At 45.2% G+C, this 22,969-nt stretch overlaps 1 protein-coding gene across 2 annotated transcripts in view; it reads left to right on the forward strand.

The window, feature by feature from the left end:
- Window positions 1-22,969, forward strand: part of Map7 (microtubule associated protein 7) — a 135,832-nt gene that overhangs the window by 83,837 nt on the left and 29,026 nt on the right. For both annotated transcript variants that reach the window (XM_055599288.1, XM_055599287.1), the window contains exons 2-5: window positions 2,581-2,679; window positions 5,083-5,160; window positions 19,926-20,089; window positions 21,285-21,402. In XM_055599288.1, coding sequence (XP_055455263.1) covers window positions 2,581-2,679; window positions 5,083-5,160; window positions 19,926-20,089; window positions 21,285-21,402 — 459 coding nt within the window. The remainder of the gene's footprint in view (window positions 1-2,580; window positions 2,680-5,082; window positions 5,161-19,925; window positions 20,090-21,284; window positions 21,403-22,969) is intronic.

The raw sequence follows: 22,969 nt of genomic DNA on the forward strand, positions 1-22,969 counted from the left end.
TGGGTTGTACCCTGGGTGTGATGGGAGGTGTTGCTAGAAAGTTTTGAGCAGGGGGAGGGTATGAAGTGTTCTCATGTGCTCACTGACATGAGGACAGACTGAAGGGGCCATGGCGGGGTCAGGTGGACTATTAAAGGGAACGAACACACTTGGAAGAGAGACGATCAGGCATGGTGGTCAGATGTTTTCAAGGCAAAACAGAGAGAATGAATGAATGAAGCGTAGGGAGTAAAAGTAGAAGCCAGTGATGACTCCAAAGGCTTGGACCTATTTAGCTGGGAAAACAAGAGTAGCTGACATGAGGAGCTGTTGAAGGTGGAGTGGCTGTGGAGGCAGGAAAAGGACAAGGACTGGGTTTCGACATGATTTCTGAAATCGAAGCAGACAGCCTTTGAAAACAGGTCCAGTCAAGCAGTTTATGTAAAACAGCTGCCCTAGACTCAGAGGGTCCTGTATTCTAAGAACCGGAGAAATGCCTGTTACTCCTGTCCTCTCTTCCTTCCTGAGGCCGCAGCTGACTATAGCATGAGCCCAGCAGGTGTGAGACAGTGATCAGTACGCCGCATTGGAAAACTAATAATTCCCTTTGATGCTGAACTTGGGCCAGAGCCTTCCTCCTAGCATATTTCTTTCCTAGATCCCGTTGGTCATCTACATGGTGATCTACATGGATTTTCTTAAATTTCCTAATGTTTTTAATTGCTGAGTAATTTGCACTGTGTAAATGTACCACAATTTCTGTATCCATTCCTCAATTGAGAGACATCTAGGTTGTGTCCAGATTCTGGCTATTACAAATAAAGCTGCTATGAACATGGTTGAGCAAATGTCCTTATTGTGTACTTGAGCGTCTTTTGGATATATGCCCAGGAATGGTATAGCTGGATCTTGAGAAAGCACTATTCTTAATTGTCTGAGAAAGCCCCAGATTGACTTCCAAAGTGATTGTACAAGTTTGCATTCCCACCAGCAATGGAGGAGGGCTCCCTTTTCTCCACAACCTCTCCAGCATGTGTTGTCACTTGAGTTTTTGATCTTAGCCATTCTGATGGGTGTAAGGTGAAATCTCAGGGTTGTTTTGATTTGCATTTCCCTGATAAGGATGTTGAGCATTTCTTTACGTGTTTCTCTGTTATTCGGTATTTCTCTATTGAGAAGTCTCTGTTTAGCGCTGTATCCCATTTTTACTTGGTTTATTGGTGTTTAACTTGAATTCTTTATATATTCTGAATATTAGCCCTCTGTCAGATATAGGGTTGGTGAAGACCCTTTCCCAGTCTGTAGGCAGCAATTAAAAACAAGGAAATCATGAAATTTTCAGGCAAATTATGGGATCTAGAAAAGATCATCCTGAGTGAGGTAACCCAGAAGCAGGAAGACACACATGGTACATACTCATAAGTGGATATTAGACATATAATATAGAATAAACATACTAGAATCTATAGTCCTAAAGAAGCTAAACAATAAGAAGGACCCTAGGGAAGGTGCTTTATCCTCATTCAAAAGGGCAAACGGGATAGACATCAGAAGTAGGAGAGGGCAGGAAACAGGGAAGGAACCGACCACAGAGGGCCTCTGAAAGACTCTACCCAGCAAGGTATTAAAGCAGATGCTGAGACTCATAGCCAAACTTTGGGCAGAGTGCAGGGAACTTATGGAAGAAGGGGGATATAGAAAGACCTGGAGGGGACAGGAACTCCACAAGCAGACCGAAAGAGCCAAAAAATCTGGGCACAGGGGTTCCTGCAGAGACTGATGCTCCAACCAAGGACCTTGCATGGAGAGGACCTAGAAGCCCTTGCTCAGATGAAGCCCATAGGCAGCTCAGTCTCCATGTAGGATCTCTAGTAAGGTTAACAGGGACCGTCTCTGACATGGACTCAGTGGCTGACTCTTTGATCACCTCCTCCTGGGGGGCAGGGGGGGACATCTTTGCCAGGCCACAGAGGAAGACAATGCAGCTAGTCCTGATAAGATCTGGCTAGGGTCAGATGGAAGGGGAGAGGACCTCCCCATCAGTGGACTAGGGCAGAGCCATAGGGGGAAAAGAGGGAGCAAGGGGGGGACTGGGAGATGAGGGGGGGAAGCTACAGCTGGGATACAAAGTGAATAAATTGTACTAAGTAATAAATAAAAAGGAAAAAAATAATAAAATATTTTTTTTAATTCCTAATGTTTGAACTTTCTAAGAACTGGGCTCAAAGACTGCTTCCTGTAATTTCAGCTCTGAGGAGCTCAGGCAGGAGAATTTTCTGTGGGTTTGAGGCCAGCCTAAGCTACATAGTAAGCACCAGGGTAGCCCAATGACTGCTATCAAAACTGTCTCAATACCAACAACAAAAAAGACTTAGCTTAAGCTAAGTAACCTTGAGATCAGTGTCCTTCCAGGCCCTGGAGCACGCGACTCATACAGGGTTGGTCACCTGTGCTGAGCAGTGCCCTAGGTGTGCTTCTGTGTAGTTTTGACTCTAGCCTCCTGCCTGATGACGGGGGTTAACAGGAAATGCTGAGTGACTGAGAGCCTGTGCAGAAATGTTGAGGAACTAATGAAGTATCTCTGTTTGTCTCATTCTGTAGCATCTGATGGCTGTAAAGTACAAGAGAAGAAAACTGCCCCCAACCGCCCCACTTCTACAGTTTCAGGACAAAATAGCAACCACTCAGGAAATAAGCCAGGTATGATATCGGGCATTTACATAGGGAAGGTTATTTCAAAAGCCTCAGACTGATGAGTAGAAACTAAAGGTAAGAGTTTGTTGGTCCCAGTCAACAAAACCTTCACACATATTTGTGAGGCAAAAGTAAAATCTCCCAATGCATTTGTGCTCTCTCTCTCTCTCTGTCAATTTTTTCTCACACATACACAAAGATTTATGTATTTATGTATATGAGTGCTCTGTTTGCATGTATGCCTGCATGACCAAAGAGGGCATCCAACAGAAGAGGCCCATCATATGATTGCTGGGAATTGAATTCAGGACCTCTAGAAGACAGGTCAAAAATACTCAGAAAAACCTCCCAATTTTTGAGTATGCCAGGATCATTGTACACCTCTTGTGACTTTTCTGAAAACCCACTCAGAAGTAAGTCCACACAGAAGTAAGCCCACACAGAAGTAAGCCCACTCAGAAGTAAGCCCACACAGAAGTAAGCCTTTGCTCAGTTCCCTGCAGTGATCATAGCCTAGCTACAGAGTAATTTTATATAATTGCTTGTGATTCATGATCTGTTCCATTCAGTGCCACAAAGAAAGAAAGCTGTCTGTAAACATAATACAAACATCAGAACAGGCAACACCACCTTCTTCCCAGCATACAACAACCAGTGTGTGGCTCGTGGGCAAGCTGGGTATGAAGCATGATAATGATGTTGACAGTGACAATGAAGATGGTGATTATGATGGTGGTGATGGTGGTGGTGATGATGACGGGGACAATGACGATGGTGACGATGGTGGTGGTGTTGATGACGGTGACAATGATGATGGTGGTGACAATGATGATGACAGTGATGATAGAGATAGTCCTCAAGGTTCTCAGACACCTGCTTCATACATTATTCAAGCCAGACCACTCAATTTGAATGCATCAGAGAGAATAAAGACAGAAATGCCTAGGTCTAATCTTACAAAGCATCCTCCATCATAATTAAGTCTTTTCGTCATGTGGAAAGCACGTATATTGGAGGAGATAAATCTAGTGTGCCCTGTAGGAAGAAGACAGCAGCAGATGTTGTTGCTTGAACAGTCTGGGCCGCATTTTAACGAGCAGGCTGAGCTCTTCCCTCTGTTCAGCTACCTCTGCCCACCCCCCTTCCCACCAGCAGCTAGTACTTACTGGAGGTTTCTCTGTGCCAGAGTTAGGCAGATGCTGTGTAAATAAACTCAAGTCCCCATCCCACAGGACTCACCCTAGTGGACCTGTCTCCTTACGTTCATATAACCACCCTGGGACCATAATAGTTCCTTTTGTTATTTGTTCTTATTGTGCTTGAGATCAAGCTCAAGGCCTTGCTTTATGCTAGGCAAGCATAGCACCACCAGCCATTTCCCAACCTGACATAGAAATCCTCTCTTTTAAAATGTTGCTTAGGTTTTATTTAATTTCGTGTGTGGCGAGGCGGGTTCAGTGAGAGACTATATATATCAAGAGAATGAGAGAGAGAGCGATACACACCTGGCATTCTCCTCTGCCCTTCATGTGTATTCACAAGCATGCGCACACCTGTGCACACACAGGCACATACACACTCACGCGCACATACACATAAATACAAGCAATAAAAATTCAGGACAGCTGAAGGGGAAGCGCCACATTGACTAGCCAGGAGATGCTTTCTCACCTCAGGAGCCCCGATTCTTACAACTCAGGTTTCTCAGTGTTACTTTGCATGGGATGGGTGGGGCGTAACATAGATTTGTATTATTGAAATTATCTTTGCACAGTTTTATGTGAAATTCCAGATGTGCCTGAAGACAAGATAGAAGGCCTGTGTCTTTTAGACTGACACTGTCTATTCACAGAATTTGTCTGTAATTTTAAAAGTAACTGCTCTATCTTAAACACTTCTTACAATGTCCTTTGCAGTTGACTTTCCTCCTTTATATGGCTAGTTTTTAGGAGTGACTAACCCTCCCATTTAAGGGATATTATTTAAAAGGCAAAGTAAACCTTTTTCTTCTAACTTCACCTTGATTGGTTCTGTTTTTTGTTTTTGTTTTTGTTTTTTTTTTTTCTTTTCTTTCTTCAAAATAACATTTGCTTTCATCAGAAATTCATGGTATGAATGGCCCTTGACAAATTGCCTGAGAGAGGCCACATAACCATTCCCGGTTTCGCAATTATATCTATTGATGGTGGGGAGAGATCACCCTACAGAAATATTTGAAACTTCATAATAATTAAGAATCTCAATGTTTTGTTGGGGACCAAACATGGGTCCTCTGCAAGAATAAGTAATTAATTGAGCCATCTCTTTAGCCCCTCATTTGTCAAGCATTTTAAACAGGAGAAAAATACCTATATACCAATGCATATGTGTTTTAGATTGACTCTTGCCATATTTTCCATCCCATTTCAGATCCCCCGCCTGTGCTACGCGTTGATGACCGGCAGCGTCTGGCCAGGGAACGCCGTGAGGAACGGGAAAAGCAGCTAGGTAGTCCCAGCCCTGCATTATACCTGTCCTGTGCCCACCTTGTTGAAATGCTGACTTTTCTGCTCTGGGACGGGGGTCATTTACCACCGAGAGAGTAGGCATCACTGCAGCATCTGGGCCCTCGTGTGCACGCTTGTGTGTTTGCTGGCGGTTGGTGAAGCAGCCTAGTGTGAGAGCCAAGCAAAGGGCTAGGATTACATAGTATTTAGCTGTAGTCTACAAAACCAAGAAAAGGAGAAACAGGACCAGGACAGTAAACAGGTCCTTTTTTTCAAGCACAAAGCCATGAGACTTGACACTGCTACAACACTTCCTGGTGTCCACGTTGAAATAATCCTGCTGTTGACTTTACAGACAGGAAAGGCAGACACCTGTTGCCACTGTCCCGCTTTCCTCTTGTCACCAGAGGCCCTTGGGAGAGGTCAGCAGCTCTCGTGTTTGCCTGTAACCACCTGGCAAGCTGAGTCACAAGACTGGAACACCAGGAAGTGGCGAGCCTGGCACACGGGAGGAACAGTTTCTGTGTTTCTACAGCGTTGGCTAAGGACGCCAGTGCCAGCCCTGCCTTTGTTTGCTGTCTTTTGTTCAGTTATTTTCAGAATGAACTTTTATATTGAGTGATCTTATGGTTTTAATCCAACAAACTTTTTTTTTTTTCACTTTCATTTTGAACAATTTAGTGAGAGGGCATTTTGATTACGCTCACCCTCATTTTTCTCATTCCACCGTTGTGCCCACCCCGAGTTGCTTTCCCACACTCAGGTCTTGTGCATGGGTGCTGTGTGTCCACAGGTTTGCCACTATTTACAGAGCATGGTCAGCTCAGCAGTGGATACACAACTGAAGACAGTGTCTGCTCCTCCCCAGGGGTCCTTTAGAGCAGTTCAATGGGGAGGGCCAGGCCAGGCTGCCAAACAAGAATCCCTCCCTGCACACAATGAAAAGATGATGCTTAGCCTGTCTAGTGTGCGTAGAGGTCTTGAATCTAAGACAGGCTAGGGTCTGAGGTCTTCGCAGGAAGTGGCCCACGCTTTGCTGAAGTTGTATGGCCCAGAAGAGCTAGTTCATTCATCACAGGAGGACCCAGCCTCTCTAGCCCGTTCCTTCTACTGTTGCTCATCAAGAACCCAAGTGTGTGACACTAGTAGCCTCAACAGGCTTGGTGACACTTTTTAGCACAGGCCTGTTTCTCTTCGTATAGTAGCAAGATGATGTCATTTTGTGTGTTGCTGTGCTTTTTACTTTTGTTGATTTTAATTTAAACCTTGTGTTTATGTGTGTATGTATATGTTGTGTGTATATTTGTGTATATTTGTGTTTGTGTGTGTGTTTGTATGTGTATGTATATGTGTGTATGTTTGTGTCTGTATGATTTGTATGTGTGTGTGTGTGTGTGTGTATGTGCCATGTATATATGTGTGTCCCTATGCAATAATGTGTGTTTGGAGATCAGAGAACAACTTTGTGAAGTTGGTTCACTGTTTCTATCATTATGTATATTTTGGGAATCAAATTTAGGTCTTCAGGCCAGTGGGAAACCATTTTACTGGCTGAGCCATCTCATCAGCCATTTTCGTTGATTTTGCATTCACAGACATGGTGTCTGTGAAAAGATGATATAGCCCAACCTGGCCTTAAACCTGGGATTGTCTTCCTCCTTAGTGCTGGGATCACAGGCACAGCACAGCCTGATGCTGCTGAGATGTTTTTTAACATTTTCACTGACTCGCTGGGACATAATTAACCTCTGCTGTTTTCTGAACCTGGTGTTTCCTCCTAGACCTAAAGTCCCGGCTTCTGCCGGGTTTCCTGCAGACAGGCAGTTCCTGGAGAGCTGGCTGGCTGTGGCCTTCAGGCCCCACATCCTCCTGTGCACACTGCTCACTATAGTAAGGCTGGTTAAACAAGCTGGCCAGCACTGGAGTATTAAAAAAGAAAAGCTTTTAATGAATAGGAAACCCTTTGAAATATGCGCAATATAAAAACAACAAGAAGGTTGGCCAAATCAGTTGCTACTGTGCTTTCAAATTCTGGAATGCTGCATTTATGGAAATGTTTGAATTATTAGAAGGAAACAGTGAAAAATAACGGCCAATTGTTGATTATTTTCTGTCGGGTGTAGATGAAAATTAACATTGAAATAGTTGGGTTTTTTCCCCCCTTGTTGATTTGTTTGGTTTTCTGTCCAGATCTTTTAAAAGTCAGAAGCAGCCAGGGAAAGGCCGGGTGTTTTTATCTGGCAGCATGGTGTGCTTGTACCAGTGAGCAAGTAGGCAGGCTCAGCTAGTATTTCCTGTGAAATCTGAGTCATGCTTTAATGCTTTTATGGTCAGGGTGTATCATGCCTGCTCTTTCCATAGTATCCTTCGGTTTCTCATATAGAATCCAGCTTAGTCCTGCTCAGAGACTGCTCAGTGGGTTGGTTAGATGTAAGGCATATGCTCACTGAAAGCTTTTTACTCCATCTTAAGAGCCTTATACGTGGTCTCCTCCATCACTCTGCTGACTTAATCAGTTCAGGCTGGTCCTTGAAACTCCCTCTTCATTTCTGCATTTCTCTTCCTGTCTCTCTTCCAGGCTTTAATTTTGTTGTCATTATTTTTTTTTCACTAGGGCAAATGTCTTCGTCCTGCTCATTTGTTCCGATGTGTTCAGCTCTCTCTCAGATGGTGTTGACAATTCTCACATCCTTAGATACCCATAAGGGAGCAGGCAGTTCCCTATTGTCTGACACAGAACTTGTTTTGCTTTGGAGTTTTTGACACAGGTCTCTCTCTCTCTCTGGAGCCTAGGCCGGCCTCAGACTCACAATGCACCTCCTGTGTCAGCCCTCTGAGTGCCCAGGGAACAGGAGCAAGACACCACCTTCTGCTTTAAGCTCAGCTCCTCCACAGCTGTGTGGTCATCTCCCTCCAAAACTGCCTCATCTTAGTGACATCTGTGTCTCAGTCAGTTATACCAATACCTTCTTAACCCTGAGAAACTAGGGTCGTGTTTTGGCTTTTAGGGAGGTTGGTTGGTCAGTTTTGACATTTCAGCTGTTGCTAGCAGTACTGGAGTCCTCTTACCAGTCTTAGCTATTAACATGCTTACTGTGAGGATCAGACACTTGCATAAGTTCAGACAGCCGTGACTTCAGACACTCAAAACTGGGTTAGGGCGCTGTATGTCTAACCCCAGCTCTGAGGGGTGAAGGCAGAGCCTCGGAGCCTGCTGGCCAACCCTTCTTAACTGAAACAGTGAGCTCCAGGTTCAGCAAGAGACTTTCTCAAAAACTAAGGTGCAGCGTGATAGTGGAAAAGATCTCACATCAGCCTGGCCTCTGCATGCATATGCGTGAGTCAGCACACTTGTGCACATGCTTGTTCGCAGCATGCAAGAGTCACCACCCATAGGCATACATGCTCACAGCATGCGTGGGTCAGCGCGCGCGCACACACACACACACACACACACACACACACACGCTTTTACCTCCATTTCTCAACATTCCAACACCCGGCACAGTATAAATAATACAAAATATATGTAAGAAATTCTGCTCCTGTTCCTTCACCTGTAGTCTTGAGTGAAATACTAATGCCAGTGCTTACGGAGCAGTGAGGGTGAGCAGGGAAGCATCCTGGACACCTCACTAGCTGTTGCCACCCACGCTGGCAAATCCCTGCCGTGGTCACACTTGAAATGGATAAGGTAAATGACTTTGTAGCTTGTCAGCTTGTTCTAAGGTACATTGTGAACATTTAGCTTAAAGAAGTTCAGAGAACCTAAAACGACAGTGATGATGAGTAACAGCCTGGTTCTTCCCCCTGCGTTAGCTGTTTAAGCATGTGTTAGGTATGTGCACAGTTACCAGTGAGTTGTCGGCTTTGAGTGGGTAGCTGTCCTGTGCTTCAGGGAACTGGTGGATTGTCCTCAAAAGATGAGGAGTGGGAAATAATGGGTCCTGCTAGCGAGGTGGCCGAAGAGGCTGTGTCCTCCCTCATACAAGCGGAGTGCGTGGGTGCTGTGTCGACTCAGAGTGAAATGTCAGAGTCTGTTAAGTGCTGGAGTGGATTTTAGCAACTTCTTCTTGTCCATCAGTGGCAATAATAGGCCCGTTACTAATTTCTCTCCAAAGATCACCGAGGAGGACTGGTGCATTTGGCATTTATAGGGCAGTGGCAACATTTTACTCTAGATAGCCTAAAGCAAAACTAACCACTGCCTCATTTATCGGAAACTGTTTGTATGAAATCTTGCTATGTAGCCCAGGCTGACCTTGAACTTGCCATCTTCTTGCCTCTATCTCCTGAGGGCTAAGATTATAGTTGTGAACCATCATGCCAGGCTCCATCCTTTCCTTTTCAAAAGTACTCTGTTGTTATTTTGATTGGTGTGCTCATTCAGCCAACAGTTAATACATGTTTAGCTTTTTTGCCAGAGATGCTAGGATATTAGAGATAATTTTCCTAACTCCTAGAAGCTGAATAATAATCAAAGTTAACATAATATCTGAGCCAACATTTATTTCTCTCACATCCCGTAACCTGGTTCAGTTAGGCTGTGAGAATGTCAGTAAATGCCCTCAAAATATGCCTGGAATATAACTTCTTGTGCCTTCTGCTGCTAGCTCTTCCCAAGCCACCAAGGTCTCTGGTATGTTGCCAGGCTCTCACGTCCTCTCATTGCCACACTGTTCTCCACAGGACAGTGGCCACCACCCAGGTAGGATATGGCTCCCATGTCACACCTCTGCAGCAGGCCTCTCGATGGCCGTCTGCCTCACACTGGGGAAGCCTGTGGTTGGCCTCCTGTTCCTTAAACCCACCAGGCACATCCTTGAGTCAGAGCCTCACTAGTTTCTGTCGGCCCCACCTGGAACACACTGTCTGAGGCACCTACACAGCTCATTCTCTGTCCTTTCAAGCTTTATTAAAACGCTGCCTCCTTAGTGGGTATTTCCTGACCACCTTACTCGGATTCGCAGCTCCCTCAAATCAGAGCTCCCGCTTTCTCTCTAGCGCTGTCAACATCTAAACAGGTACTTAGCTTATTTGCTGTTAACATCAGGCTCCACTAAGATCCACCTTCCATAAGGAAGGGGTTGCCCCTTTTCCAGCTTCTGAAGCCCAGCGGAGGAACCGGGAACGGCCTTGTGCAGAGTAAACGTCGTGTTTGTTGAGTGTTAAGTACATCTGTGCACGCGAACTGCAGGTGAACGCGGCAGTGGCAGCGAGTCAGTGTTGGGGCCTGATTTTACTGTGGGTCACATGACTGCAAAGCTCTTAAGCCTAACCGGTGTCTCAGATGAACAAGACCGAGGCAATCTGCTGGACAGCTGAACTTTGAGTCTTACTGACCTCCCTGTGCTATTAAGATTAACACTCTGGCAATATTTTGACCAAGTTCGAGACTATTCAAGGGATATTTAACAACAACAGCGACAACAAATAGACCTCCATGTATCAGGACATACAAGCTTCTTTTTTTTTTTAATAGTACAGCATGAGTTTCAAGTGTTAGGTTTAATTTTTCAAGTGTTTTGGTAAATGTCTAGTCTTTTTTTCAAATACCAAATCTTGTGTTGTGAGTGCATGTGTGTGTGCCTGTGCATGTGTGTGTTGTTGTTGTTGTTTTGAATGGTACCTCGGGTGCTGCATGTGCTGTATATTAACAGTCTGTCCCTGAGCTACACCCCCCCAACCCTCTGAGACCAAAATCTTGATGTGACTGTATTTCATTCCCAACTAGGGCTGTCTGGGCTTTTCTGGTTTCTGTAAAATCCTGGGAGAGAGATGTGAGTGCCAGGGCATGAATGCGCCCACACATATGTGAACACCAAAAAAAAAATGTAATTTTAAAATTTAAATGATAAGATTGTCACATAATAAGGATATATATAGATATATATATATGTATAGTTTTGATACAGCTCTTGTTGAGCTTTAAATCTTAAGTTAGCTTGTATTGGCTTTAACAGCTAAGTTTAAAGCTGTTTAAGAGATCTATCAGTATATTTTCAAAAGAACACAATAATATAAAAATAAATTTAGCCTTGAAACAAATTTTAATTAAATTAGCTGAGGTAATTATATTGGACTCTGCCCTTCCAGCTATGGGTTTATTATTTTGCCTTTATTTTTTTTTCTTTCTAAATTTTAATGTGTTATCAATTCAGGAAGCACAACGGAAAGATAGCTCATCATTTCAACCTGGTATGGAATGTTCACCCCAAAACTACTAAGAAGCAAATTAGTATTAATTAGCAGACAATCCATGATGGTGTGACCCTGGCAAATGTAGCATGTGAGCCCCTTCCCATTTCATACTTCATGTCATTTGTTGAGCAGTTTTCTTTTGAGGAGAGGTTTGGAAACTTTAGAGACTAGTCACAGAAAAAGGACAGACGGTGGGAGAGAGGACAGAAAGGGAAAGGAGAGGGAAGGGTGTTGGCATCCAGGAAGCGGTTCTTCCCAGCAGTCTCTCTCGTCCAGATATCAAGTGTGTAAACCTAGCAGCACCGTGGTCAGTCTTAGCGCTGGCCTCTGAAGTCTGGCTCCTGGGGCAGTCTCTGTGCAAACGTTCCCAGACCCACAGGTAGGAAAGAGGCAGCAGTGGATCTGGACGCCTCCTGTAGGAGGAACAGGCACACCAGCAACATTCCAGAGCAGTGGTGTCATGGGTCAGGCTCAGGCCGGAAGACTGCTTGATTTCAGAGGGCTTAAGTAAGCAGGGTCTGACTGAAGTCTTAGGGGAATAATGTGACGAACTCATTATCTTTTTACTCCTACATTTCCTTTGCCTTTAAGTGTGAAAATAAAAAGATCTTCAGCCTGAGTAGTAAGAGTCCTTGGGAGTATAAGTAAGGGTGATGTTGAGCAATGGGGACCTTCCCTATCAAGTGCTCCATGTGGAGGAGGAACATCAGTTGCTGAGAGGCTCCAGCCCAGACCTTTTGCCAGAATGGCTCTTTGTGCTTCTAGAGTCAGTCAGGAGTCAGAAATCCAGCCCCACCACCTGTGAGATGGGGGGCAAGTTACCTCACTTCCTAAGCAGTGCCTGTCTGTCAGGGGGAAGATAATGCCTGCACATGACCACTGGGGCCAGCTTGAAGTATGAGCCTCTTCCCAGCTGGCAGTGCTGAGAGCAGAGGGTGGCCAGGCAGGTGACTCCAGGCCTGATGATTCTGAACTGAGGAAAAGCAGATAAAGGGGTGTGTATGCTTCCAGGGAGGGCTCAGGGAGACAGCCGGGAGAGGACAAGGCCGTCATTCTATGAGGAGTGTTAGAGATTAGGGTTGGGATGGTAACCAGAAGATTCCAAGGTCAGCCATTGGTCAAGCCTAAATACAGATTAGAATTCTGGGAGCTGCCTATCTTTCCAGTTTGCTTCCTTAAGTCCTCCCACACATAAGTGGGGGGTGACAGGGTTTTCACGTGTGTAAATTGCTGTCCCAGCACCTCATTTCCTTGAAGCACAGGGAAACAGACTAAGTGGGAAGGCCCCTCAGCCAGGAGACAGTGTTGTGGGTGTCCTGCCAGGCCGCACCAGACAGGCTCCACTGTGTACGCTAATCACAGTTAAAGGGAAAGGCATCCTTATCTCAGCATATGGGATACTGAGACAGAAGGCTTACCCAGAGCGCAAAAGCAGCTTGGGCTACAGAGTGACTTCCAGGCCTACTTAAGCTACAGAGTGAAAACCTGTCTCAAGAAATACAAAACATAAAAAATAAATAGTATGGGGGGAAGCTTGATTTACATTCATCAAAGCAATGTGAGCCGCTTTGCTTGACGGTCATTTACTCTCTCCCTCCCTTGCCCTCTATTCCTCCATCTCTCCTCGCTCCCTCCCTCCCTTCCTTCCACCCACCCACTTACCCCCATGCTAGGAAGGACCCCATGGCATGCTTTAAACAATGCACTGAACTAGACCTTGCAAACATAGGTGACAGCATGGTGTCACCTCAGGTATAGACAGTGACAGATGTCTGATTGATTCTCTGGAGAGACTCTGACAGGAAGACACTTGAGCAGAAGATTGCAAGGCAGAAGGTGACATTGTGGATGGAGGTAGCACCAGTAAAGGCCCAGGGAACTGGCGGGTTTTCCAGATTTGTGTACTGAGAGAAACAAATGTAAAGGGTAGGTGGCCACAAGAGGTGGCAACAAGAGGGTTAGAGACTGTTTCTGATGTGTGCCAGAGTCCACTGTGTCAAGTAAAACACCTGACGGGAGCCTGCACTTACCGGAGTCTTGACTGCGGAAGACAGGCTGGAACAGGTTCTGCCTTAGAGTGGGAGATGTATGGGCAGATCCCAGGCTCAGAATCAGCTGGGCGAAGTCCCAGCTCTAGTTCTTTTTCACCATATGATCTTGGGAACATCATTGAACTTCTCTGGATCCCAAGCCTACTTTCCATAGTAGTCATAGTTTCTCTCCGTCCATCTCTATTTTCTTCAGTCTTCCTTTCTCTTGGTAGACTGCCCAGCTCCAGAGCCTTGATGCGAGGCAAGCATGTTACTGGTGACGGAATGAGACTGTCTGAGTCTTTTTAAGCAGCATATCTGGGTATTTGAGGTTTAGCCTAGTTAAAAAAAAAAAAATCTAAGTCTTAATATAGGATTGATTTTGTTCCTTCTACTGTTTGGGGAAAAGGGTGAGGGATTATGGTGAGAGGGGAAACAAAGTCTCAATGTTGTAACACAGGCTGGTCTTGAACCCATGATGTGCTTGCTCAGCCTCCCACAGACTGGGATTACAGCCATCATTAGCTTGCCCAGACTTTTGTAGCATGTTTACAGACTTCATCTCCTTTGCTTTCCTTTTATAGGAAGGGAGTAGTGCCTGTGGTGTTATGGAAGTAGGAGTTGGTTTGATGCAAATATATACTGTTTGTTTCATAGTTCCTTTACCAGTTTGCAAGTTCAGTATACTTTTCTATGCTGTTAGAAGTTACCATTTCATTTTCATGTCCAAAGTCATTAACTTTTTGTAGCATATATGGTTGTGACCGGGGTTTCTTTTCTTTCTTCCTTTTTTTCTTTCTGGCCCCACTTGGGGAGGCAATGAGTTGGGGACTCTATTACTAGGCTACAACTCCAACACCGTTAAATGAGTATTTTCTACATGAATGCTCTAGGTCCTGTAAATTTTTACTCTCCGTCTATTTTATTTTTCCTTCCCACATCTCCCTTTTTAGCTAAATTAAGGTACAGATCTTCGAATAATTGTTTATTGCATGTATTCATTGTATTCACAGCAACTAAAAAAAGGGTGGGCATTTGCTTGGTGGGCATTTACTTGCATGCACCCAATTGCAATAAGTTTGGAGTAAACTATAAAGATTAAAGTTCTTGTGTGTTAGGTAAGAGTTCTACCCTGAGCTACATCACCAGCCCTGAGGTTAAAATCTTAACATTCAGAATTAAAACCAAACAAGGTATGATGATGCATGCCTGTAAATTTAACACTAGCGGGGTGTGTGTGTGTGTGTGTGTGAAATGCCAACCTGAGTTAGATAGTGAGCTCCAGGCTGCCCTGAAATGCCTAGCAAATTGCCACCTCAAAACAAATAAATACACACAGATACACACTACATATATCTTAGAGTGTTGTATACTTTTCCTCTAACTTAGAGATCATTTCATTTCCCCATGATTACAAAACATTAATAATGAAAATAAGACCCAAGCTTATAACTCTATGGTACGTTCTTACCACTGTCCGTGTCGACTCTCTGTGCTGTTACTGGATGCTCTGGTACTCAGTGTTTCTAGGAAGGCCCCTGCACCTTACTTTGAGTTGAAGCTTGGAGTCAGAGTGCAGGGCCCTGGGTTCAGACCACGTGTTCTCCATCTGTTCCTCACACAGCAGCGAAGTGTGTTCTCTACCTGTGTTGACATAGGCCAGCTCAGAAGGACAAGGACAGGCATAGGTTGTGATGGGTGCAGGTAGGGTGTCTACCCAGCCTGTGAGCACACCCTGAGTTCTCGCTCCTTCCTGTGTCCATCTATTAGTGGACTGCTGTCTGTGTCAACAGAACAGGAGTCCCTAGAACTAACACAGAGCCCGTTATTCCCATGGGTTAGACCCATACAAGAGCATGGCGCTGCACCCAGCGCTGTGTGTGTTGCCATGGTCTCACCAGCAGCCCTGTCAGGAGGTCAGTGTTGTGGTGATTTCAGGAAGAGAACCACAGACATTACCACCTGTTCCCTGGCCCATAGCTGGTCAGTGGCCGGATATGGGTAGGCTTCAAGTTCCTGGGTATCCTGTGTGTCGACCCCAACACCTACTTCTCATTCTCAGTTCTCTTGGCAAACAGGTACTCTGTGTCTCTAAATAGAATCCAAATTGAATAGAATCCGTTTTGAATAGCACCCACATACTGTGGCCATTGATGTGTCATTAATTAGAGCATCGTTGCAGCAGGCCAGGTGGGGCTGATTTAGAGGCTTAGGGGGCGGCGTCCATCTCTTTTCTAAAGAGCCTGTGAAGTAGGTGAACCAGGAATGACCTGTATAACCTCAAAGGAGGAGAGGTTAATATTAATATTCTCAATGCTTTGTGGTTTGCCTGGACATGCTCTTCTCTTACATAGCTGAGTCTTTTGAACTTATATGACTGTTGGAACTTAAATATGTAACAAGCTTTATTGGCCATCCACTGCCCTCACAGAATTCCACGGCTGGGTGGCTTCAGCATCAGAATTTATTTTCTCACAGCTGGAAGTCAGGGAAGCCCCAGGACAGTGTTTGCTGTTCCGCACCTGCTTAGGGCTATTTCCTCTGAGCACAGGCGGAAGAGAACAGAATGGGCTTGCCAGGCACTTGCCGCAAACCAGGAGACCTGAGCTTGACTCCAGGTATCCAGGTAAAGATGTAGGGAGAGAACCAGCTCTACAAAGTTGGCTTCTGACTTCCACATGCACATTGTGGTATGCACACACAGTGGAGGGGAGGGGAAGGGAGGGAGGACAGGAGAGGAGAGAGAACGCTCTGTTATACCTTCTTAAAAAACCACCAGTCTGTCAGGTGAGGGCTCTTAGGGACCCGTTTGGTCTTCTTTCATATTTTTGCTTTTTGAGACAGGGCCTTCTGCGTAGCCAGTGGCCTGGAACAGTGGTCTTCCTACCACAGCTTCAGGCTGAGATCATAGGCATGCAACACCGCGCAGCTAGTGCAATCTTAATTACCTTTAAAGAATTTGCTTCCAAATCCAGTCACACTGGGGTTGGAGCTTTAACATAGGAATTTGGAATTAGGGGACATAATTCAGTCTATAGCAGTTCTGACTTTTTTTTTTTTTTTGCGCCTTGTGTTCAGAAGTCTTACCAAGAAAAAAAAAAGTGACCTCAAAAACTAGATAACAGTTTAATTTAACAAGGCTTATAAAAAAATATACTTTGAGTTCTTAAAATAATGAATACCTGCGTTATCCTTCAGTTAAAAAGGTCCCATGAGCTGTACTTCGCGGCTCATCTGCCTGCTCAGCTCACCATTAGGCTCTGAATGACCAGAGCATACTATTCATACTATTTGCTTTTCCAACACTGTTTGCCGAGCCTCTGAATGACTGTTTACAGACAGTGGTTGTGTTTGGGGAGGAGGGAAGCCAGGCAGTAGAATCTCCGCTTCCAGTTAAAGACAGAGCGTTTGACTGAAGAGGTGAGTGTGTCTTGGAGGGGGTGCATGCCTAATATGAATGTGGAAGGCTACAGTACAGTTCATCCCCAGGCGCCCTAAAGTTTCCAAAGAAGAATCTTGTCATTAATAGCACAACCATGAGAGCCTTTCGTTTTCTTAAATTGAGATGTTGGTGGCAAATGTGAAAGTCGTGGGTACAGTTTCCCCAATGCTTAAGTCCAGAGAACTAGTCTCACTGCTTTGAATATAATTATATTTTAATCCTCATAACAGGATGAAAGTTCCTATGTTTTCCACAACTTACTCTGCTAGAACTCACTCTAGGTAACTTACCCAAGATTGGGTTAGTAGTTCACAGTGAACCAGGAAGTAATGATTAAGATGTTTCTCACAGTGAACCAGGAAGTAATTATTAAGATGTTGGGATGTGTTCAAGTAGTGGAATGTACTCTGGGGGGCGGGGAGGATCAACCTTTGCTGCTTAAAAGTCAGCGCTTAGGAAGTAAATGCTTAAGTTTGTGATAGACATCAGGAAGTTCCCGAAGAGGGCCGTATGTTGTGGGGCCTCTCCACGTGACATCAGTACAGCCCTTATCTGAGATCTACCTGTGAGGCTTAGGAGAAATGCAAATGATTCGTCCCCAGCACCAACACAAAACAAAGACGGAGCATCCTTTTGTTACAGGAACCCTGAGTATGAGGGTTGGCGGCCGGGGCTTGATTCTAACTAGATGAGTTTATCCCTCAACCCCCAGACTTCCAAAGGTTATTATGACGAGCGTGATGGGTGTGAGGCCAAAGTGCATTAGCTGGAGATTGAATGGGGAGAAGAAAGAAAAGTGTTGCTGGTTAATCAGAGCCAGGAGTGTGGGCTAACTGCAGTGATCACGCTGAGAACGGGGAAAGGAAAGCAAGCTGGTCCTCAGCAATCAGAGGAGTTAGCATCTAAAGAAGAAGTTAGTCACAAATGTTTATTGCGTTTCATTACTGCTTTCAGTGCTGGGATCAAACCCAGGGCCTCACAGACAGGCGCAAACACATCCCCACTGAGCCTCTTCCCCAGCCTAGCCTCCTTTAGACTTCTAAAGAACCACCAAAGAATACAAACCGAGCATCATTTTCTTACTGGGAACCCTGAATGTGAGGACGGTGCTGACTGTGAGAGATCTGTGCTAGGATGGTGGTGCTACCCAAAGTCTGGATTAGTAAAACACTGCGAGTATTTACAGTAACCTCTCAAGCAAGCGATAACGGCTTCCTTGAACAATGCACAGACAGTAAAATGCTATAGGGCTATTAAAATGCAGTTAGGTTCAGGTTTTTCTATTTTATTATGAAATGACCTCTGAGAGATTTTAAGATTTTCTTAAACTTTTTAAGAAAAAGGTAAGAGCACAGTAGTTACAGGGTGGACAGTTCCAATGTCTTATGGAGGTAGAAGGGCGGCATAACAGCTTCCAGGGTAAGAGGAAGACAGTCCATTCACCACCTGACATTTTGGACCTTTTAAGTCTTTACAAGACCTACCACGATAGGGCCAGCTGTAGTGACACACACCTTGAATCGCAGCACTTTGGAAGCAGAAGTAGGCGGATTTCTGAGTTTGAGGCCAGCCACCTGGTGTACAGAGCAAGGCCAGGACAGTGAAGGCTACACAGAGAAACCCTGTCTTGTAAAACCAAAAAAAAAAAAGGGGGGGGGGTGTAGAAAAGGCAGACCACTATAACCTACCTTTCTATGTCTAGTGTCATTATGACCTTGCCAGTGAGGGTTTCCCATGAAGAAAACCCAATTTTATGTACAGGTGTGCATTCGATTAAAATAAGTGCATGTAACTGTTGGCATTGTGTCCTCCTGTTAAAGTTCAAGATGGCGTCTCACAGTGTCTTTCTTTATTCAGCCATTCCATACGTATTGTATTGTATATGTGCTCTTTCTTAAAGTCAGTTTTAACTTGAGCCTGAGAATCTCTCTGGGACCATAGGCTTTTGGGTAGGAAGGAGCTTTGAAAACTAGCTTCCTCACATTTGATCAGACGATTGACCTCCAAATGGACAAGCTGAGGGTTAGGCGCTCCTCAGCAACAGAGCTGCCAGGGGAAGCTGAGGCTGCACATGCTGCCCCAGCCCTCCTCACAGCCCAGAAGGACTCAAGGCAGCCTCACCTTGAATTGTCCTTGTCCTTCCACCAACAGCCAGCCAGTTTAGCTCTGAGAGGGTTCCTGTCCCCAAATAGCTAACTTTGAGAAACAGTTAATGCTGCAGAATGAGAGAGAGCCTTGACCCAAGTGTAGCGGTATATGCCTGTAATGGCGGTATATGCCTGTAATGGCGGTACTCCTGGGGTGGAGGCAGGAGGATTAGGAATTCAGGGTCATCCTAAAATAAGTAGCAAGTTCAAGGGCTACGTCAGATCCTGTCTCAAAAATCTAAATAAAGATGTCACGGTCCAGATTTTGCTTGGACATTCTCACTTACATGGTAATATGTTAAGGAAATATATACTAAAGGAAATAGCTGAGGGTAAGTTTGCCTCCCGAAATGGGAAAGGGACATATATAAGGGGGGAAAAGTCTTCCATCACTGAGCAATGGTTGTTGGTTCTTTATGTGTACTTACATGTATGTGCGTGTATGTTTGGAGTTGCACTTTGTACATGTAGGTCTACATGCACTTTTATGCACATGGCTGTGGAAGCGGAGGTGTATGTCAGGTGAGGTTTCTCAGAAGCCATCCATGTGTTTTTGAGACAGGGCTCTCATTATGAATTGCCAATTGAGCTGGTCAGCGACTGTAGGGTTCTGCCTGGCTCTGCCTACCCAGGTTAGGTGCTGGGAAGGGGCTGCGATTCTTGTGCTTGCCTTGGCAAGTGTTTTTACATGCCGAGCCATGTCACCAGCCCAGGGTACCACTTTTTAAAAAAGAGGTTATAGAAATGATGCTGTTGATCGGGAGCTTCAGAGCATGGAGTCTGTGCTTCATCCTGCACCAAACCAGAGTGCCAGGAAGGCAAAGGCCAGGCTGGATCCACACAAGCCCACCGAGCCTGTTCGTTGGGTGTGGCCTGCTTACCAGCACTAACTGTTCAAGCTCTAAGCCTGTGTTGATCTCCCTGCTTCTCCCCCCATCCCCCCAAGCTGCCCGAGAAATCGTCTGGCTGGAAAGAGAAGAGCGAGCCCGGCAGCACTATGAAAGGCACCTGGAAGCGCGGAAGAAGAAACTGGAGGACCAGCGGCTGAAGGAAGAGCGGAGGAGGGCTGCGGTGGAGGAGAAGCGAAGACAGAGGCTGGAGGAGGACAAGGTGAGGCAACCCCCCTCCGCGGAGGAAGGTTCAGCCAGATACGCTGTGGCCACGCAGTCAGCAGATGGCCACGCAGTCAGTGCTGCCGCTGCTGGAGAACACGGCGCGGGGGAGGTAGGAGACCTGTAGGAGACCTGTAGGCAGCTGTTAGAGCTGCCGCTGGAGCTTTGAGTGCTCATGGCTCTCGTGGAAACCGGATACTCATTGCTGCTTTATTCAGCTGTACTGAACTGCTAAAGCCACCAAGCAGGCTTCCACAGGGTCCTGCCATATATAAACATTTGCAGGTAGGTAAATATTTCCACATACGCACTTCATTCATACTCACTCAACCCTTAAATAAGTGTTACATAAGTTTTTAGAAAGGGGAGAAGTTATAATCAAAATAGTCAGGGTACACAGCAGGGGAAGCCATGAGCGTCCTCACCAAATAGGGTGGACTGTGCTCACAATCCCAACGCTCAGAGAACGTAGGATTGCCACAAGTTCAAGGCCAGCCTGGGCTATGTATGAAGACCAAGCCTCAAAGAAGTTTTTCTCTCTTGGATCCCCCTCCCATTCTTAAGAGTTCTTTCTCACTTTTCCTTAATATGTTCACCCTGCTTGTGGGTGGGGGAGAAAAAAATTATTGTGTCCCCACTTTCTGAATTCTGTTTTTAAAATATGGCTCCACATGAGGCTGGGATATAGGAACAGACCAAAGCACTTGCTAGCATGCATAAGGTCATGGCCCCTTGTATCTCTGTATCACACTCAAGCACACTCTCGCACACACACACCATGAAGTAGAGCATAATGGTATGCACCTATAGTTCCTGCACTCAGGAAGCTGAGGCAGGAGGATCACAAGTTTGAGGCTAGCAAAACACTACGTAACACGTATAAAAGTAAATAAAAACATGTTGAGTATCAGTTTAAGTGGCGACTGTACTCCATGGCCATTTCTGCATATTGGTGAAGGCATCACACCCAGTGTGGAAGTATTTGTTTGAGTATCTGTTATACGCAGGGGCTTTTGAATGGGGAACTAATGATTGCAGAGAGTATCGAAGATCATTACTGCTGTTCCCACGCTAAGATAAAATAGCTATAACAGCAATATAGTAGGTCAAGAGTGTGGGTAGTCTACCCTGCGTTAGGTGGCAGAGCCTGCCAGCAGCTAAACCTGACTGCTGGCTCTTCTGTCCCATGCAAGGAGCGCCATGAAGCTGTCGTTCGGAGGACGATGGAAAGAAGCCAGAAGCCAAAGCAGAGATATAACCGGTGGTCGTGGGGAGGTCCTCTCCACGGGAGCCCTAGAGTCCACAGTGCAGGTACGTACAGGCACAGCTTTCAGATCTCTTCTTCCAGCTTGGGTTTCTTTTTTTTTTTTTTTTCTTTTTGCTGGACAAAAAAAGAGTGTATTTGTTTGGCTTTTGTTTGTTTTTGTTTGTCCTTAACTCTCTGGTTGCAAAACAAAAATCGCTCTGAAATCATTAAACTGTAGTTAAATGATCCTTCCACCGTTCGAGGGTGGTGGAGGTGAGCCTGAGGTCCTCTCTGCCTCCATGTGAGCTCCTTTGTATTTGGTCACGATGTCGCCTAGAGAGGAAGCGATACAGCATCTCTGCAGCCTGCCAGCCCGGCCTGCATGGCTGTGGGATCCGTTCTCCTCTGGAAGGATCTCAGCGGTGCAGCGGGCTCAGAGTCTCTCCTGAGCATGTACACTGTGACCCTAATGTGCAGCATTGACATTCTGTAGGAACACTTTGTATCTCAGACAAGAAACAGCAGGAAAAGGGCGGCCTGCTTATCTCTCCTTCAGTGGACATAAACCTACACTGAAATTTGAACTTAGCAAAAGGCTTTATTTTTGTACTGTAAATTCAATGCACCTTTTACATCATATGTCAGTGTTTGTTTGTTTTCCATTTGTGTGAGTCTCATAATCTTTTTTTTTGTAATCATGTCTTACATTCTGTCCCCAGGCGGTTTTGTTGAGTCATCATTCACCTTCTCAGTTCAGCAGGTGTGGGCCACCACACCACGCTTTTGGGGGGTACTAGAAAACCGGGTTAAGACATCCCGGTAGTTGCTGACTGCCTGCTTTGTAGCTGGCCCCTCAGACACAGGACCAGCTCACGGATTGCTGAGCCATCACCAGCCTAGCCATCAAGCTGCTGTCTATTGCATAGACCCAGATCTGTGATGGGCACAGTGTTTCTTAAGTGTGATGTTATAACTCAGGTGACTTAAAGGTGTTGAAATAATTATACCGGCATGTTTGCCTTTTCTTTAAGCCATTTTTAATAAAGCCTGCTTAAGTGTCTTCTAGCTAAGAATTGCCTACAATCAAAGCGCATCCAGTAGCCATCACTACTTACTCAGAATCAACTTTTCTTTTATCTGAATAACTGAATTTTTGTTTGCATGTTTGCTGTGTTTGTTCATTACTGTTTCTTATAACCCTTTACTTTTTTTTTAACTTCAGCAAGTATAACCACATTTGTTTTCCTGTGACACTAAACCAATCGTAGAAGCATATTTTCCCCTCGTGGCTCTTTACCACCTGTGATGGAACACACACCAAATCTGTCCTCATGAAGATATGATGTGTTTATATGTTTCATCAGGAATAGTTTTCATGGCTGTTCAACGAAGAAAAATGTTTTTTGTTTGTTTGTCTTTATAATGACAGTGTGCCTTCTGATTTGAACTCTGAAGTCTTTAACAATACCCATTAGCTTTGATTGAATTCTGGTTTATATTTCTGTCACTTCTGCTGGACAAGTTTATGTCTACCTTTTGATATCTAAAGCCACACACAGCCCTAGTGCTAAGGATAAAACCCAGAGCCGTGAGCACAGTGGGTAAGCTCTCTACCACTGAACCCTTTTTAAA

The sequence above is a fragment of the Psammomys obesus genome, unplaced genomic scaffold (genome assembly GCF_907164565.1).
Source record: "Psammomys obesus unplaced genomic scaffold, mPsaObe1.curated_primary_1811, whole genome shotgun sequence".
NCBI lineage: Eukaryota > Metazoa > Chordata > Mammalia > Rodentia > Muridae > Psammomys > Psammomys obesus.